The 20,358-nt window shown below is 41.6% G+C and overlaps 1 protein-coding gene across 4 annotated transcripts in view; it reads left to right on the top strand.

The window, feature by feature from the left end:
* The first annotated feature begins 5,090 nt into the window (after window positions 1-5,090).
* Window positions 5,091-20,358, top strand: part of Exoc6 (exocyst complex component 6) — a 116,778-nt gene continuing 101,510 nt past the window's right edge. For all 4 annotated transcript variants that reach the window (XM_048338685.1, XM_048338689.1, XM_048338688.1 and 1 more), the window contains exon 1: window positions 5,091-5,244. In XM_048338685.1, the coding sequence (XP_048194642.1) occupies window positions 5,144-5,244 (101 nt within the window). In that variant the 5' untranslated portion in view covers window positions 5,091-5,143. The remainder of the gene's footprint in view (window positions 5,245-20,358) is intronic.

Raw genomic sequence — 20,358 nt, 5'->3', positions numbered from 1 at the left:
GTATCTATAGCCATAATTAATATCAACAGAGTACTGAGGATGTAGCTTAATGGTGAATGCTTACCTAGCATGCTCCAGCACTGGGCCCAATTCAAAACAAACAACTGTTAATCATTTAGAGTGTTTTTTTTTTTTTGTGTGTGTGTGCAAGTACTGGGGCTTGAACTCAGGACCTTAGCTTTTTCACTAAGGATGAAGCTCTACCACATGAATCACAACTTCACTTCCAGCTTTTGGGGTGTTTCATTAGAGGTAGAGTCTCATGGGCTTTCCACTTAGTGTGGCTTCAAAACTAGCCTTCTGAGTAGCTAGGATTGCAGGTGGGAGCCACTAGCATCCTGTCAGGCTTTTAAGTTCTTAGCAAAAAACCATTCTGTAGGAATGAGCCATAAGAAGTCATAGAGAGAAACAGCACAGGCTGTTTCTGAAGGAGTGGTAAATGGACTTCCTCCATCTCGACTGGAATATTGCTGTACTGATGTTGAAGATTCCTCTAGGCAGGTGTTGGCATAGGCCTGATGAGAAGTGTGGCTAAGTAGGGCCCGGCTTCCCAGGGCTGCGCATGTGGAAGTGGGTTTGGATGGATGGTGTTAGGGCTGAAGAGAAGGGAAAAGGTCTGCTCAACCAATGCTCAGGAAAGGAATACCCCAGCAGGAGATGTTTGGCAACTAGGAGGCCAGCCTGTGCCATAGGCCTTGCTTCTCTTACCTTGCCTTCCTTTACTCTTCAGTACAGTGGACTTTGGGTGTGTTTATCCTTTGGGCTAAAATAGTCTGCTGTTTCCTTCAGGGAGAACTAGCTTTTTATTCTTTTTGCAGGAGGAGATAAAATTTATCCTTATTCTTTCATGATTCAGTTTCTGACTCAGTTTTCAAAAGGAGTTGACCCCCGCTCCCCCCATAAGCCTCAGTAACTGGAGAGGCAGTCAGCCAGGGAAAGGTTTGTTTTAAAAATTATTTAATTATAAACATTTTGTATGAACAGCCCAATGGAGACTGAGTGTATTAAAAAAAATAAATGAATGACAGGAACTTAAAACAGGTCCTGTAGGGGTGTGGCTACTAGTGAGAGGGGGAGGGTGAATGAAGAGGGTAAAGGGAGGTGAATGTGGTCAAAATGCTTTCTGAGAAAATAGAACAGTGAAGCTTTCTGAGATTTCCTTTTTGAAAAGGAAAAAGGGGAAGGAAGGAGAGTGATATGGGGAGGTGAGTCTAATTAAGGTACTGTATATATATGTATATATATATATATATATATGGGCATGTCAAATGTAACTTCTTTGTATAACTAATCAGTGCTATAAAATTTAGAAATTATTTAAATAAACAGAGGAATAAAGGTTATATCCCCTGACCAAAGCCTGTAAGAAGCTTGTTTCTTACACTCAGCTATTGATAAAAGTGAGCATTTTAGATAACTTTTGTTAGTGCTACAGAGTCCAAGATGTTGGGTTTCATGTCAATATATAAAGATCAAGTCCAAAGAAACTTTGTAATGTAGTTGTAATTCCTGTTTGTATTAGCAACCACAGATGAACCAACTCTATCTTCTGCTCAGACCCATTTCAAAAGTCCCCATCCTGAACTTTTTCCAATGGCTTCAAAGCTTCAGTTAAAAATATCCCTCAGGAAGGTAGGAGAACAATGGGGGGGGGGTAAAAAGTATGACAAGAAATGTAATTACTACCTTACAAATATAACTGTAACTCCTCTGTACATCACCTTGACAATATCATGAAAAGAAAGCTTGAAGAACAATCAACTTAAAATGTTTTCAAGTTACTAATACAGTAATGATCATTATAAAAACAATATATAATTCACTTTATATCTTTAAAATCTCTCAGATTTCTTTCAGCTACATGTTATACTCTATGAGGAACTATAGGAAGTTGTAATTTTTTTTAAAAAAAATGTCAGGGTTGGAGGCATGGCTCAGTTGGTAGAGCACTAACCAATGAGTGAAATTGTCTGGAACTGAGTTTGAGTCCTGGTCTTGGGGCTCCCTTCCCCCCAAATAAAAGAGAAAAGAAAAAAGGAAGTTGTCTGACTTCAAGGACCTTAGTGCTGGTGGATTTGGGAAGAGCTGTCCTGTTCTTGCATATTCTTGAAGCATAAGACAGTCAGATTCCCCAGAACCAGCAAGGCAGTAGAAATGGGTGAGGTTCTGATGACTTGGCCTTGGTTTGCAGTGGGATTACCTGGAATGGGCAGGCAGCAGTACATAGCAAGATTCCTGAGTCTTCCAAGACAGTGTGGACTGTGGTTTCCTGCTGATTAAGTATATTTAAGAAGAAGTTCCACATATGGGCTTGCAATGTAGCTCTGTGGTAGAGTACTTGCCTACTACCATGTGCAAGGCCTGGGGTTCAGTTCTGAGTACTACAAAAAGCCAGAAACAAACAACAGTCCTCCCTCCTCCAATGTATAGAAAAGAACTAACCCCAAACCAGTGTAAAACTGTTGAAATAGGGGTGTGTGTGTGTGTGTGTGTGTGTGTGTGTGTGTGCGCGCGCTAAATGGATTCGGTAGTCATCAAAGATTGTGATTAGATGGGGAATCTTTAGCTGAAGGAAATAAGTTTTGAGTTGGACTTTTCTAAGGATGATAGCCATTTCCATATTAATAGAAAGGCCCTTCAAGAAGTGTGGCAGGGCTAGGCACCAGTGGCTCATGCCTGTAATCCTAGCTACTTAGGAGGCTGAGATCTGATGATTGCATTTCCAAGCCAGCCCACGCAGCAAAGTCTGTGTGACTCTTGTCTTTAAGTAACTACAAGAAAACCAGAAGTGGTGCTGTGGCTCAAGTGGTAGGACATTAGCTTTGAGCTGAAGAGCTTAGGGATAGCGCCCAGGCCCTGAGTTTAAGCCCTACGACTGGTTCCCCTCTTCCCCCCCCCCCCCCCACCAAATAAACAAGTGTGGTAGCCAGGCCTGGTTCCTCAAAAATGTTCACATTCTAATGTGTAAAATGTATGAATGAAACATGACAAAAATAGCAGGCACTAGTGGCTCATGCCTGTTTTCCTAGGTATTCAGTGCTGAGATCTGAAGATAGTGGTTCAAAGTCGGCCTGGCCAGGAAAGTCCTTGAGACTCCTATCTCCAGTTAACCACTAAAAAGCTGTAAGTAGAGTTATGGCTCAAGTGGTAAAGCACTAACCTTGAGTGAAAAAAGCTAAAGGACAGCACCCAGGCTTTGAGTTCCAGTACCAGCACAAAACAGGAATATGAGACAAGGGCTGGGAATGTGGTTTAGTGGTAGAGTGCTCGCCTAGCATGCATGAAGCCCTGAAGTGGAGCTTTGGCTCAAGTGGTAGAGTGCTAGTCTTGAGCAAAAGAAGCTTAGGGTCAGTGCCGAGGCCCTAGTTCAAGCCCCAGGACTGGCATAAAAAATTATATGAAGCGAAAGTTATTGAAAATATGATTAAAGTTAAGTACCTTTCAGTGAACGATTATTCTGGATTACCTGGTTCAATCCAGTTCAATCACTCAGGTCCTCAAAGGCAAAGCTACCATTTAGACATGGTCAGAGTCAGAGGGAGATGTGTCTGCAGAACAGTAGTCAGAGATGTAATGTTGCTGGCTTTGAACATGAATGGGGGCGGGGGTAGGGTTGGGGCACAAGCCAAGGAATCTAGAAGCTTGAAAGGCAAAGAAACAAATTCTTCCTTTAGAATCTCTGAAAGGAAGGTAGTTGTGCTAAGACTTTATTTGTAACCCTGTAAGAAGGGCACACTTAAACAGTTGACAGAATTGCAAGAGTTGAGTTGTTTGAAGCCACTAAATTTGTTACAGCAAGAATAGAAAATACATAATGGTTATTATTACAACATACATAATGAGAATTGCAACATTAGGTTGATTCTATTGTGGTCATTAACAAGTGGGGGAATTGAGATATAAGGGGATTATGGTTGTGCCTAGTGTTGCATATCTGTGCAGTGAACTTAATCCAGGAATTCAGTTTAGGACACTTGTCTTCATAGTTTATGCTTTTAAAGGCAATTCCACCTCCACAATTTTTGCTGTGGAGAAAGGAGGCTTCTCCTAGAGGCTAGAGGAAGAGAGTCAATCACACACCTGGTAGTGAAGGATCTGGCTGACTCAAGGGAGGCTCAAAGTCCGGGAGGACTTCTGGAAATGAGAAAACAGTTGTCCCTCAGGCTAGGTTTGCACGTGGGCTCCTGATTAATCTTTCTCCATCCCTGCTTTGATCGTGACAAACTGGTTTATGCTGTGTTCCACAAACAGGTTAAGCAGGACTCCTTTGCTCTACCGGTGCCTTTGCTCCAGCCACCAGGCTCTCTTTCCACGTCGGCTGCCCACCCCCTTTCCAGAGCGCTGACCTCTCCCCATCCCAGTTACTACTACTACCTTGGGACCCTAGGGTACAAGGACTTTGAGCTGGTCAGATATGGCCCCGGGCCTCCTTTGTATTTTTTGCCCTCATCTGTCATAAGTACTTGTTCTGGTTTCATTTTTTTTTTTTTTAACCTCTGTGAACTTGTTTTGGGGCTAGCAGACACGAACCCATTTGGAGCAGGCATTAAGACTGTCACCTGGAAGTTTGGTTCGTCTCTAAAAGAAATCTCAGGACCATGGCTTACTTTTCAGGAAGCATTTTTGCTTTCCCTAACTCCCCATTACTGGAGTACCTCGGCCCTCGGGTCAAACGTTCCCAAGCTTTTATTGCAGATCTAGGGCGACTGTCGGCCACCACCTTTCTATGGTACTCCCAGCGTGTAGCAGAGGGTCTGGCACAGAGAACACCACGACAGATCTAACAGCTAAAGATGCAGTCAGAAGACAAGTGGCGGGGGTTGCCACGTCCTCCCCAACCCCTTTGGATACCACTACCGGAGCAGCCTTAAGCTTTAGCAGGCTCTGGAATCCCTGTCAGTCGCGAGCCCAAGCCACCGCCCATCCCGCCAAGGCCCCGCCCACCGAGGCCTCGCCCTCAATCTCCCTCGCCCCGCCCCTGCACGTTTGCGCCACCTGCCGCTCGCTCTCAAGTTCCCCCCGCAGCCCCGCCCCTCGAGCCCCGCCCCTCGAGCCCCGCCCCGCCCTGCCGCGCGCCACCTGCCGCTCGCCCCCGCCGTTCGCGCGGTGCCGCGCCTCGCCGGCTCCACAGCTTCCAGCCAAGATGGCGGAGAGCGGCGAGGGTCTGGGCACGGTCCCGGAGCACGAGCGGATCTTGCAGGAGATCGAGAGCACTGACACTGCCTGCGTGGGGCCCACTCTCCGGTAAGCCCCTCGTATTCCGGGGCTTCGGGTCACCAACTGCCAGTCAGTCCTCAGGAGCCGGGCGGGCGGCGGCTGCGCGCGCGCGCTCCGGCCCGACAGGTGGTGCGCGCGGGGGCGGCGGGGGCGCCCGTGGGCGGCGGGTCTGTGGCTGGGCCGGGGCGGGCAGTTGGGAGGGGCCGGGAGGAAGGCCGCACCTGTCAGCCCGCGCGGCGCGGCATGGCGTGGCGTGGCGTGGCTCGGCGGGCCGCCTCAGCCCCAGGAGCTGTCACCGCGCAGCCGGTGGGTGTGGTTGCCGCGGCGGCTTTGACCCCGGAGCGGTGGCGCCGCCCGCCGGCAGCCCGGCACCGCGCCAGGTCCGGACGGGGCGCCGAGGCCTGCGCCGGTCGTGCCGGCGGCGGGTGAAGGTGGCCGTGCGTGGCCGTGTTGGGGAGGCCGGCTAACTGCTAGCGGCGGAGGCGACCGAGGTGGCAGGTCGCGCGCAGGTGGCAGCCCCGGCGCGCCGGGCTGCCGCGGGCGTGGGAGAATTGAAATTGAGCGGGAGATGCCCGAGTCCTGGTCCCCAGCGTGGGCTGGGGAGGAGAAGCCGGGGATTCCCGGACGCACTAGGGGGACCTGCGCTCACCGGACCCGCTTAAGAGAAGCCTTTGCTATTGACAAATGGCGCGTTTTTGCATTTAATTTCTCCGTCTGCTGTAAGAATAGAGCCAGGCAAAGAGTATTCCATGCCAGACTCAATACCTGCTGCCCTAATTGAACATTAGCCCGACAGTGTACTGAGTCATTAGATTAAGCTCTGGACAGTCTTAAGGAATAAGTTCTTTGAAAAAGATCACAGTTCATCTTTCACAGTGGGGATAATTTAGGAAACTTGAGACTCGTGGTGCTTGATCCATAGTGTTACTTTTGCATAGACCTCTTGCCAACAAAGCTCTGAGGTTTCTGCACCTGTAGATGACTTAGTATAAAGTGAAGTCAGTTCAAGGTAGATAAATTCACCTTGTCCCCAGAGCTAGATTGACCTCAGAGCCAGGACACTTTCTCAACATTTTCCTATAGATTGACACTCCACCACTTGAGCCACATCTCCATTTCTGGCTTTTTAGTGTTTAGATGGAGATAAGAGTGTCATGGACTTTTCTTCTCTATCTAGCTTCAAACTGTCCTCTGAAATATATTGACAGACTTTCGGGACACTGACAAGCAGAATATATACAATCACAGTGTTGCAAGTTTGTTCTCTTTTGCTGGGTAGTTGGGTCACTTTTATTGGAAAGAGTTTAGTTTAGTTCTCTTTTCTTATTTTGCTAGTCCTGGGGCTTGAACTCAGGGCCTGAGCACTGTCCTTGGCTTCTTTTTTTGCTCAAGGCTAGCACTCTTATCACTTCCAGCTTTTTCTGTTTATGTGGTGCTGAGGAATCGAACCCAGGGCTTCATGTATGCTAGGCAAGCACTCTTCCTCCCACTAGGCCACATTCCCAGCCCCTTTTGTTTAGTGTATTTTTTTTTGGTCAGTAAACTCCAGTGACTGGTGTTTATGTATTTTGTCATATATAATATATAAACACAGATACACTATGTATATGTATACACATCTATGTGTATATAATACACACATTTATTATCTCATGTATATACATAGAAAACATTGCTTGCAGTTATTTTCTGTTGAACAGTGTTTGAACTGTTTTTGTTCCATTTTTTTTAACATTCCACTTAGATGATAGTATTGTGTGTGTGTGTGGGGGCGGTGTTTGTGTGTGTGCTAGTCCTTCTGGGGCTTGAATTCAGGACCTGAGCACCATCCCTGATATTTTTGTGCTCAAGGCTAGTGCTCTTGTCACTTGAGCCACACAGCGCCACTTTTGACTTTTTGGTGATTAATTGGAGATAAGAGTCTCAAGGAGGGGCTGGAATATGGCCTAGTGGCAAGAGTGCTTGACTCATATACGTGAAGCCCTGGGTTCGATTCCCCAGCACCACATATATAGAAAATGGCCAAAGGTGGCGCTGTGGCTCAAGTGGCAGAGTGCTAGCCTTGAGCAAAAAGAAGCCAAGGACAGTGCTCAGGCCCTGAGTTCAAGGCCCAGGACTGGCAAAAAAAAAAAAAAAAAAGAGTCTCAAGGATTTTCCTGTTCCAGCACCTGGCTTAGTATTTTTTTTTTTTTTTTTTTTTTTGCCAGTTGTGGGGCTTGAACTCAGGGCCTGGATACTGTCCCTGGCTTCTTTTTGCTCAAGGCTAGCACTCTACCACTTGAGCCACAGTGCCACTTCTAGCTTTTTCTGTGTATGTGGTGCTGAGGAAGCAAACCTAGGGCTTCATGTATGCTAGGTAAACACTCTACCACTAGGCTACATTCCCAGCAGTATATATATTAGCTTCTATTTTGGAAATACTTCAGTGTTTAAAGGTGGGAAAGGTGGTGCACACCTGTAATGTGGAGGCCCAGGCAAGAGGATTGTTATTGAGCTTAAGGCCAGCTTGTGCTATGTAATAAGACCCAGTCTTAAAAAAAGAAATCACTGTTTAAAAAAGTAGAATAGTGTAAAGAAGCACCATGAACTATCATGTAGCTTCAGTTCAATCCTTGACAAGTTGTGCTTGCTATTTTCCCCTTGTAGTTGGCCTGGTAGCTTATATTGCAGTTACTTTCTTCAAATTGTTTTTCTCAGTGTCACAAAAATTTTCAGCCTGAAGCATGTAATAAGCTTTCTGTAAGGCCTGGAATACAATATACTGCTGTGTACACAATAGAATTAAAAATCAGTAACAAAAACTTTCTGGAACAGTAACATATTTGGTCCTAGAATAACATACTTCTAAAGAAGAAATAAGAAGAGAAATTAGAATTTTTCTGAAGTGAAGAAAATGAAAACAGAAGCCAGGCATAATGGTATGTGCACTTGGGAAGCTGAAGGGGAGGCAAGATCTTGAGTTTGAGTCCAACCCAGACTATGGAACAATCCTGTTTCAGACAATGACACCACCACCACTCTCCACATATCATTTCTGGGGTGTAGATACAGAGAGATTATAGGAACTAAAGAACTCTACTGGAAAAGAATGATTTCAGCTTCTAACTTCAGAAACTAGGAAACAAAGAGCAAATGAAACCCAAATGTGTGGAAGATAATGAAGGTTAGAAAATGAGAATTAGAAAACACAAAAATCAATCAAAGTATTAGTTAAAGCTCTGGGGTAAAAAATAAAAGATTCCCATTATCAGTACCACGAATGAGAGACTACAGATTGTATAAATGTTAAAGTAGATAATAAATACTATGAAGAACTTGTCACTTTAGACTACTTACCAGAAATGTACAAATTCAGTGTAAGATACAGGAAATCAAAGTTCATTTAAGAAGAAATAACTGGATAATCCCGTAGCAGGTGAGAAATGGAAATTGCTATTAAAAATTACTTTTCATGCTGAGCCTGTGACTCAAGCCTGTAATCCTAGTTACTCATGAGGCTGATCGATGAAGATTTCAGGCTGAAGCCAGTCTGGGTAGGAAAGTCCATGAGATTCTTACCTCCAACTAACCAGCCAAAAACCAAGGGACAGTGTTCAAGGCCTGCATTCAAACCCCAGTACGGGAGGATCAGAGGAGAGAAAGAATAACCCACTAAGTGGGAACAAACTGGGAGAAAATATTTGTAGCTCATATAAATTGATAAAAATTGCATCTGGAATGTATAGAAGTCTTTGAGGCCGAGTTATAAAACAGGTAACTCAAAAAAATGGGTATGTGATTTGAATAGATACTTCACAAAAGAAAGAATACAGAGGAAATAAACACATGGAAAGGTGCTTAACATACTGTTTAGAAGTGCAAATAAGTCAGCCACACTATTGGAATGTCTAAATTTACAAGACTATGTCACATATTGATGGGTATACGGAAATGGCTCTCTCAGTCCCTGCTACTAGAATTTCATATACTGTATATTTATCAAGTTGAGGAAATTCCCTTCTGTTTGCTGAGTTGTTTTTTTTTTACTAAGTATTTTATTTTTTTAATTTTAATTTTTATTTTCAGACTGATGTACAGAGGTTACAGTTTCATACGTTAGGCATTGGATACATTTCTTGTACTGTTTGTTACCTCCTCCCTCATACCCCCCTCTCTCCTCCCCCTTTCCCTTCCCCCCCCAAGAGTTGTTCAGTTCATTTACACCAAACAGTTTTTCAAGTATTGCTTTTGTAGTCGTTTGTCTTTTTTACCCTGTGTCTCTCGCTTTTAGTATTCCCTTTCAGTTTCCTAGTTCTAATACCAGTATACACGGTTTCCAGTGTACTCAGATAAGATACAGAGATAGTGCAGGTACAAACACAGGAAGGGGATACAAGAAGATTATCAATAATAGAAGCTTCGGTTACACATAGCACGTTGAAAGTAGTTACAACAGTGATATAACAGTCGTTTCCATAACCTGGAGTTCATGTCACTTAGCATCATCTTATGTGTTCATAAGGCTATAGCTATTGTGCTCTTGTGATCCTCTGCTGTGACTAGCCTAAACCTGTGCTAATTATTCCCTATGAGGGAGACCATAGAGTCCATGTTTCTTTGGGTCTGGCTCACTTCACTTAGTATAATTTTTTTCAAGTCCTTCCATTTCCTTACAAATGGGGCAATGTCATTCTTTCTGATAGAGGCATGAAATTCCATTGTGTATATGTACCACATTTTCCTTATCCATTCGTCTACTGAGGGGCATCTGGGTTGGTTCTATATTCTAGCTATGACAAATTGTGCTGCGATGAACATTGTTGTGCTGGTGGCTTTAGTGTGTTCTTGCTTGTGGTCTTTTGGGTAGATGCCCAAAAGTGGAGCTGCTGGGTCATAATCTCCATACTGCTTGCCAGAGTGGCTGAACCAGCTTACATTCCCACCAACAATGAAGTAGGGTTCCCTTTTGGCCACATCTCCTCCAGCATTTGTTATTGTTAGTTTTCTTGATATTCTTACTGGGGTGAGATGGAATCTCAATGTTGTTTTGATTTGCATTTCTTTTATGGTCAGTGATGTAGAGCACTTTTTCATATGTCTCTTGGCCATTCTCATTTCCTCATCAGAGAAGTCTCTTTTTAAGTCTTTAGCTCACTTGTTGAGGGGGCTGTTGGTTCTTTGCAGTTTTGTTTTGGAGGAATGTAATTTTTTTAGTTCTGCATATATTTTAGATATGAGGCCTTTGTCCGTTGTATGGCCGGTAAAGATCTTTTCCCAATCTGTGGGCTTTCTGTTTATCTTGAGAGCTATGTCCTTTGCCCTGCAGAATCTCTGCAGTTTGATGCAGTCCCATTTGTCCATCCTTTCTTTGATTTGTAGCATTTCTGGGTTAAGGAAGTTCCGTCCTGTGCCAAGGAGCCCTAGTGTTTCTCTTACTCCTTCCTTTAGTGTTTTCAGGGTATCTGTTTTAATTTCTAGGTCTTTGATCCATTTGGAATTGATTTTGGTGCAGGGTGATATATAAGGATCTAGTTTTAGTTTGTTGCATGTGTTGAACCAGTTTTGCCAGCACCATTTGTTAAAGAGGCTATCTTTCTTCCAGACAGGTTTTTTTTTTTTTAAATTATGAAGGAGTATTGAATTTTGTTAGATACTTTTCTGTACCTGAGGGTATCAGAAGGCCTTGTGTTCCAGATTGTATTGATATTCATTCACTTGAGATGATCATGTAGTTTCCTTTACTCTTCTTTGACTGTCTGTGATACATTACATTGATTGATTTTCTTTTCTCCTTTTAAGATTTTTTAAAAATTAGTTTATGTTAGTGTACAAGGTAGGGCCTTCATTATGACATTGCCATATATGCATACAATGTACCATGATAATGCCCTTTCCTCTCTTCCCCTTCCCCCCTCTTCCCTTCCCTGGGGCGCAAGCACTGGTGTCTTTTTCTTATAATCCTAGTTACCCAGGACAGTAAGAGCCAAAGGATCTTGCTTCAAAGCTAGCCTTGCAGCAAAGTCTGAGCGTTTTCATCACCAAAATAATCAGCAAAAATTTGGGCTAGAGGCATTGTTTAAATGGTATATTGACAGTTGAGCAAGTAGACTAAACAAATGTGAAGCTCTGAGTTCAAACCCCATTATCACAAAAATAGGAAGAGAAAAGAAAGAGGTTTACTAAAGTTCTTTTTTTTTTTCCTTTTGGTTCGTTGTGGGGCTTGAACTCAGGGGCTGGGCATGAGCTCTTTTGCCCAAGGCTAGCACTCTTCCACTTTGAGCCACAGCTCCACTTCTGGTTTTTGAATGGGTAACTGGAAATAAGAGTTTCACAAGGACTTTTCTCCCTGGGCTGGCTTTGAACCCTGAGACTCAGATTAGTCTCCTGAGTAGCATTACAGGTATGAGCTACTGGCCCAGGTCTAAAACCTCTTTTATTAATCACCTTTAGTAACTTCTTAAATCTGAAGTATTTATTTCATGTGTGTTTCAAGTTTTTAGCTATATAAATATTAACATTGCATCTTTGTTTTTGAAAAATACCTTTTTAAGACTACAATAAAATACCTGTTGTAAATACAAAGCTCAGTTAATTTTGCTTTTGTTTCCCATGATGAATAATGTTCTTTTTCTTATTGTTCTGAAAAGCTAACCTTTCAGCAAGTTTCTCTTGTAGGTTAAACTACTAAAACATCTTAAGGACTTTGGTAGAATGTATAGTTCATCTTCCAAACTATGTGGCAAAATACATTTTCTATCTGCTTTAGACACCGTGATATTTTTAATTTTTTCTAAAGTCTTCTAAGGAAGCATCTCTGCATTCATAATCTACTTAAATATTGAAGCTTTCTGTTTTTTGTTTGTTTGTTTGTTTTTTTCTTGCCAGTCCTGGGCCTTGGACTCAGGGCCTGAGCACTGTCCCTGGCTTCTTTTTGCTCAAGTGTAGCACTCTGCCACTTGAGCCACAGCTCCACTTCTGGCCGTTTTCTATAGATGTGGTGCTAGGGAATCGAACTCAGGGTGTCATGTATACAAGGCAAGCACTCTTGCCACTAGGCTATATTCCCAGCCCCTATTGAAGCTTTCTGAATTAAATTTTATTTTATCATTTGTTCATCCTAGAAGACGAATAAATGTAAATATATTGGGTGTTTCTGTTTATCATCGTTTTCATTTCACCAAGTAGTACAAAATCAACAGGAAGACATCTCTTTGGTCAGGAATGTAAAAACAGGAAGTAGGAAGTCTATTGCAAATCCGTGTTGCCTGATTACACATTCAAGTTTCAACATAGAGGATGTTCATTAGCAATTGTGCTACACTGTTATCCAGAATTGTAGTGAGTGTTAAATGTCATTACCGCAGAATGTCAACTCTAGTTTTAGGAAGTAATGATGACCAACAGACTTCACTCAGTTCTTATACATAGGTACAGGATACTATTAGTCAGAACAAGCCATAGAAATTGCCTCTAGTGGGGGCTGGGAATATGGCCTAGTGGTAGAGTGCTTGCCTCATATACGTGAAGCCCTGGGTATGATTCCTCAGCACCGCATATATAGAAAAAGCTGGAAGTGGCGCTTCGGCTCAAGCTGTAGAGTGCTAGCCTTGAGCAAAAAGAAGGCAGTGTCAGTGCTCAGGCCTGGAGTTAAGCCCCCAGGACTGGCAAAAAAAAAAAAGAAAAAAGAAAAAAGAAAAAAAAAAGAAATTTCATCTAGTAGAGAAAAGGGCAGGTTAAATTAAACATTAAAAAAATACCATCAGAAGTATAGAGTAAATTTTTCTTTGCGTTGGCTTCTTCTTGATGGTCTGACAGATCCAAATATAATGGCATCTTTTCCCCTCTGAAGAAGCTGAATATATACAGGGCTCTGTGTTTGACCCCCCCAGTACCTTCTCCTCTCCTTGAAAAAAGTTAGGATGGGGTGAATGGGCCTACTTTCTTACAGAGAAGGTGTGTATTTCAGTTGCAGTTGCATCCTTTTCTGGGGAAAAGATCCATAACTTTTCATCACAGAGGAGTGTGTTGACTCCTCAGGCCATAGTTTAAAAAAAAAGACTAAGAGGCTGGGATATGGCCTAGTGGCAAGAGAGCTTGCCTCGTATACATGAGGCCCTGGGTTTGATTCCCCAGCACCACATATACAGAAAACGGCCAGAAGTGGCGCTGTGGCTCAAGTGGCAGAGTGCTAGCCTTAAGCAAAAGGAAGCCAGGGACAGTGCTCAGACCCTGAGGCCAAGGCCCAGGACTGGCCAAAAAAAAAAAAAAAAAAAGACTAAGAAATAGCTGTTGTAAGGGTGCCATAGAATTCATATTGATGTCCTTCATATCAGTCAAAATATAACTTAAAACTTATAATGCCTTTAAAGGAACATGAAGCATCTGCTATTTTATAAATGAAGTATTTCATGGGCAGATTAACAAAAAATGAATATTTTGCAAACAAGAAATCTTTTTCAGGATTCTGATGAGTGTGTGTGTGTGTGTGTGTGTGTGTGTATGTGTGTGTTTCCTGGAGTTGTATAAACTTTGAGTTTTCAGTTATAGGATACATAGTTGGTTTGGATACCTAGCTAGTTTTAGGATGCAAACTTTATCCTGAATTCTGTACTTAGCAGTTCAGTGTTACAGATGGTTTGAAAAAATTAAGTATATAAAAACTAGATGGCATATCATCTTTATCATTACCATCAATGTTTCTCTAGAGTCTTTCAATTTATTTGTTTATTATCTATTTATTGTCTGTTATTAGATGTGGGGTTTGGATTCAGGATCTATGCACTGTCCCTGTCCCTGAGCCTTTTTGCTCAAGACTGGCAGTTTTCCGCTTTTAGCCACACCTCCACTTCCAGTGTTCAGGTGGGCAGTTGGAGATAGAGTCTCATGGTCTTTCCTGCCTGAGCTGGCTTTGAACCCCAATCCTCAGGCCTCAGCCTTCTGAGTAGTTAGGATTACAGGTGTGAACTACTAGTGCTTGGCTGAATCTGTCAATTTAAACTGTGCCTTCAGACTGTTACATGGTAATGCTTTCTAGCATGTTTTATGTCATGACACAAACTGAAAATTAGATTGAAGATTGAGAAGATCGTTACTGTATGCTTGAAATTTGTTCTTTTGGGAAAAGCATGCTCTAAAATATTGATCAGATAAGGATGTCCTACAAGTGTGTGTGTGTGTGTGTGTGTGTGTGTGTGTGTGTGTGTGTGTATACACGTACATGAGCACCTTAGCCAAAATTTTTGCTTTTTGGTTTAATAGTATGCAATCATATCAATTTGCATTGGTTTAGGGAAAATGGAAAAAAATATGGACGAATACTGGAAATATCTCATAAAAATTCTTAGGATAGCCAAACTTTTCAAAAGATTGGAATGATGAAGTAGAAATGCTTCTTTTTATTTTTCCATGATACCTTTCTCTTTTTCACTCTTCCCTGAAGTCTGGCTTCCTCTGCTTCTGCCTGTGCATATTGGTGGTTACCACTGACAGGTTTCATATTTGGGTCAGGCACATACAGTGGAGTATCTCTGAATTCGAATTCAGAATTCCAGTTCAAATTTCCTAAATGTATTGGACTACACTATCTTGATTAGTTGTATTCCCCTGGTGCAATGTACCTGGTGCAATGTATAGGATTGGAAGAGGCTATATAATGTTCTATCCAATGTGTGTATCCAATGTTGTGTATGGGTAATAGTGCTTATAGAAAAGGTACATACTCCAGTTTCATTTGTGTACCTTTCTGGAGGGAGATCCATAATTTTTATCATAATCACAGAGGAGGGTCTTGTCACACTAAGTCATAGCCCAAATTAAGATTAAGGATTATAAGTCTGCAGGAAGTCAAGATGGCATGTATGTAAGTGGTCTTCAGGTCACAGTATCAGTATCTGAGTGGGTGTTTAGGGAGGATACATGGCAGACAACCCTCCCTGCTGCTGTGACCAGCATTAAAATGTTGGAGGTCATAGCTATGTTGAAGATTTTGAGATGAACTTTGTGGTCTGAAGCATTTGATTTCTGCATTTTACGTTCAACAGCTTCTCAGTTTATTTATTCAAGATGTGAGAAACCTGTAGAAGATATGATTATGAAAATCTGAAGTTTTTCTAATACTCCTTTGAAATACTACCTACGTGAAGTTAGTTAAGGTCATCCTTACTCTTCATTTGATCACATGAAATAGATGCTAGGTGAATTTATTTATGTCTCTCTCTCTCTCTCTCTCTCTCTGTCTGTCTATCTATCTATCTATTTTTGTCAGTCCTGGGGCTTACACTCAGGGCCTAGGTGCTGTCAAGGCTAGTGCTTTACCATTTGAGCCATAATGCCACTTCTGGCCTTTTCTGAGTAATTTATTGGAGACGAGAGTCTCACGGACTTTCCTGCACAGGTTGGCTTTGAACTGCAGTCCTCACATCTCAGCCTTCTGAGTAGCTAGGATTACAGGTGGGAGCCACTGGTGCCTGGCTTAGGTAAAATACTGATTGATGCAATTCTGAATAGCAAGTTTGATGTGCAGAGGCTTTGTCAACAGATAATGTGCAGAAGTCAAAGAACCAAAGAGGTGACAGGAGATTTCAACAATCTCTCGATTCTTTTCAAAATGTCGCATTGCATTTGTATTATGTCATTCTTTTTTCTTTTGCTATGTACTTTTGAAACTTGTTTTCATGACACTTAAGCAAATGAAAAAAAATACCATGTCCAAGCCAAAAAAAGTTACAATAGAATACATGTTAACAACAGCTACTCTTCATGTATACTTACTGTGTTCTTAGTGTAACCTATGACATTCTAATGCTGTCTTCCTTATTTCTCTACCTGTTTAAGTGTTATTATTGAATTTTATTTATTTTTATTTCATTATAGTTAAGTTTTGTTTAACTTAAGTATGAAAGTCACACTATATATGTCTTATGTGTTTGTGTGCTTGTACAGGGACTTGAACTCAAGGCATTGTACTCTTACTTGGGTTTTTCCACTTATGACTAATGTGCTATATCATTTGAGCCACACTTCCACTACTATCACACCATGTTGTCATGCAGTAAAGGAAATTTCTAAAGGCTTATTTTTGGTGTAAGACTGCCCTCTAGCGAAACTATTCGTTTTTTTTTTTTCACTCCCGGGGCTTAGACTCAGGGCTTGAGCCTGGTCCCTAGCTTCTTTTTGCTCAAGGCTAGCACTCTGCCACTTGAGCCACAGCGCCACTTCTGGCTTTTTCTATATATGTGGTACTGAGGAATTGAACCCAGGGCTTCACATATGTAAGGCAAGCACTCTACCACTAACTAGGCCATATTCCCAGCCCACAAAACTATTCCTTTTATTAAGATTTCTAGTTCTTCGACAATACAGTGAATTGTGAATTGAATAAAAAAAGAGGGCACGTTCAGTTCTTCTTAGAAGACAAAACATACGTCAGATAATTGGAAATAAACTTGACATGGTGTACAAATAGATAAAAGGTAGTATATATATTTTATGTAGAAGAGTTGGTAAAAATCCCATGTAAGGGGCTGGGAATGTGGCCTGGTGGTAGAGTGCTTGCCTAGCATACATGAAGCCCTGGGTTCGATTCCTCAGTACCACATATACAGAAAAAGCTAGAAGTGGCACTGTAGCTCAAGTGGTAGAGTGCTAGCTTTGAGCAAAAGAAGCTAGGGACAGTGATCAGGCCCTGCGGTTCAAGCCCCAGGACTAGCAAAAAACAAACAAAACCCCATGTAATAGGAAAGTTATCCAGTATGGCTATTGATAAAATTATCTTGAAGGCATGGTCTTGAGCTGGAATTAAGATTCATATTGAGGAATATGGTAGGAGAAAGTCATCCTGGATATGAAAAAGTTTAGGATAGCATCAAAGTGGTTTAGAGCCAGAAGGGAAAAAAAGGTGAAAAGGGATTATTGAAAAGATTTTAATATGGTCTTAAGTGTTTTATGCAAATATGCAAATTATATTGTACTTGGAAACCTTGATTTCACAAGAGCCGAGAGCTTGTGGCCAGTAGTTGTAGTCACCTTTTTGCCACTCTAACAGATACCTAAAAAAATACACGAAATTTATAAGCATATTATTTTGGCTTACAGTTTCAGAGACTCTAGTCCATGGTGGCGCATCTTTGTTTATAGATCTGTGATAAGACAACACGTCATGTCACAAGTAGTGTAGCAAAACTGCTCACTCCACAGGATGCAAAAGAGAGGAGGAAAGAGCTGGGAGTCTTTCTACCCCCTTATCGACCTTTCCCTAGGCCTGTCTCCTAAAATTTCTACCACCTCCTAGTAGCACCTCCTTGGAAACCAAGCCTCGGACACCTGGACCTATGGGGGATACCCACAATCCAGATAATAGCATTCTTGTCAGCTATTTGTTGTGGCTGAAGTTATCTCAAGACTCATCTGTATTAGGCAGCCTTGATGGTTCAGTCACATTGCTGGCATTTGCTGCAGCTGCCATTGAGAATGCCTACACATGGCCTTTCCAGAGTATCAATTTTAGAATAGTTTTCTTATGTGATAAATGGCTTTCCCCAGAATAATTGTCTAAAGAAGTCCAGGTAGATGGTTGTGAGACTTTTTCTCAGTTCTACAGTCATATAGTATTTCTTATTTATCTCATATTCTACTGGTGGTCAAAGTAGTCACAAGCCTGCCTGTATTCAAAAGAGTTATATACCTCTCCTCTCAAATGAAGCTGTAACAAAAGAATTTTGGACTTTGTTATGAAGTCCTACTTTCTTAGATAATTAGGCTCAGTGTGGATACATTTTAGTGATTTTTAAAGAAAAACTATCCTCTGTTAAATTTGCCTCTGTGTGCCTGCTTGTTGCACTTGATTTTCAGTTTCTTGTACATATTTACTTGTGCAATACTTAGTAAATATTGTTGGAAAGAATTATTCTTTTTTTTTAACCTGGCTTTTACCTTCCTTGGGGTTATTTAATTTCTTATTTGCTCTTGGAGCAAATAAAAGCATCAGGGAAACTTGCCAGACAGTTGTTATTCATGCTTGCTGTATTTGATATCTGTTGGACAACTGTTAGGGGTACTGGGTATAACATTTTTATATTGATCATTTTCTTTCTAGTTCATATTGCTAAGTAGCTATAGTAGAAATATTTTCTTCCAAGATTGAGTGCTATTTTGAGCAAATATTTTGTGCCCATCAAAGGATGGTGTCTTTTACTAGTTGTTTAAAAGAATCCCCAAATGTGATTTTATGAGAAAATTGGCCTAAATAATTGATTTGCTATCTTTAATATTTTAGTGTATTTCTCCATACATGGTTGATACTGAAGTTTTGAATGTCTTAAATATACATGAAAGGAGTTAACTGGGTGTTGGTGGCTCACACCTGTAATCCTAGTTACTCAGCAGGCTGAAATCTGAGGATCATGGTTTGATGCCAGCCAGTGCAGGAAAGTCCATGAGACTTTCATTTCCAATCATCTACTCATCAAAATCCAGAAGTGGCCAAGTGGCTTAAGTGGTAAAGCACTAACCTTGAACACAAATTGCTCAGGGACAGCACCCACTTCCTTAGTTTAGGCCCTAGGACTGACAAAAAAAGTTATGGTTATTTCAAGACCCTGCTGTAGCTTCACGGTTCCAAATGGATGAAGATAAATTGCTATTGAAGTGACTACTTGGTTGAAAGATTGGAGTTAATTTCCAATTCACAATAATGCAAAATTTTACTAGAAACAAAGTAATCACCTGGTAGGAACAAAGAAGATATCTAAATTCCTCACATTTCCAAATATATACAGGAGGCACAAACTTCTGTATGTGCGTAAAGCAGCATCTTACTGAGTGGATTTCACTGTATCTTGCCATGTTAATTGCCCTCCTCTCTGAATTTTACCAATGGCTAGCACCCAAATGGTAGCCATGCTAGATGTGTTTTTGCATCACATACTTTGTCCTTTTGTGGTTATTTAACCACCATATCGGTCCTATTAGAGAACACAGTATGCTGAGATGTCTAGCAAAGAAACTGTAGTATTCCAAAAAATAGAAGAAATGTGAGGAAAGGAGGATTAGTCACTATGAAATTATATTAACTTTCCTCAAAGTATTTACATTATTTTAGTAAAAACAACAAAAACTTCTCTGCTGGGCACTGGTGGCTCATGCCTGTAATCCTAGCCACTCAGGAGGCTAAGATTTTAGGATTGCAATTCAAAGCCAGATGGGAAGTAAAGTCTGTGAAACTCTTATCTCCGGTTAATCACCAAAGAACTCAGGGACAGTGCCCAGGCCTGGAGTTCAAGCCCCAGGAGACTAGCAAAACAAAACAAAAAAACAACTCCTCCTCAGGGAACTCAGGCAATATTTTCTTGCCAGATGTTTTAGCAACATAGTTCTGTATAATGAAGACACAGTTAAAAAAAAATACTGAAAATAGCCTAGAGACATTATGATGTGTTCTCTCTCTCCCTCTCTCTCTCTCTGTCTCTCTGTCTGTGTCTGTCTGTCTGTCTCTCTCTCTCTCTCTCTCTCTCTGTGGTATATACACTCAGGGTTGGTGCTGTTCTTGAACATTTTTGCTCATGGCTGGTACTAACCACTTGGGCCATAGCTCCACTTCTGGCTTTTTGTTAGTTGGAGATAAAAGTCTCATGGACTTTACTGTTTGTGCTGGCTTTGAATAGATCTTCAGATTTCAGCCTCTTGAGTACAGGTGTGAGCCACCAGACCCAACTCTATGAAGTACGTTTTTTTCTTTTTTCTAGTCCTGGGTCTCGAACTCAGGGCCTGGGCACTGTCTCTGAGCTTCTTTTGCTCGAGGCTAGCACTCTACCACTTGATCCATAGCACCACTTCTGGCTTTTTATCTTTATGTGGTGCTGAGGCATGGAACCCAGGGCTTCATGCATGCTAGGCAAGTTCTCTACCACTAAGCCACATTCCCAGCCTATGATGTACTTTTTGCAGAAAAAAATATTAATATAGTACCAATAGTGAGCGTCCTTTTCTCTTAATATGTGTAAATGTTCTTTATTTTTCATCAGAAAGAGATATTTTTCCTACAAAAATAATATTGTGGAATGAGTATTAAATCATTTGTTTTGTTTATGGACTATGACATTTGTCAAAAATTAAACTCAGCTACTTAGATAAGATGTTTATGATAAAAGTATTAATTTCTGTTTT

The sequence above is a fragment of the Perognathus longimembris genome, chromosome 2 (assembly GCF_023159225.1).
Source record: "Perognathus longimembris pacificus isolate PPM17 chromosome 2, ASM2315922v1, whole genome shotgun sequence".
Classification (NCBI taxonomy): domain Eukaryota; kingdom Metazoa; phylum Chordata; class Mammalia; order Rodentia; family Heteromyidae; genus Perognathus; species Perognathus longimembris.
Note: the sequence above shows the minus strand (reverse complement) of the source record. Positions and strands in the feature narration are given on the sequence as shown.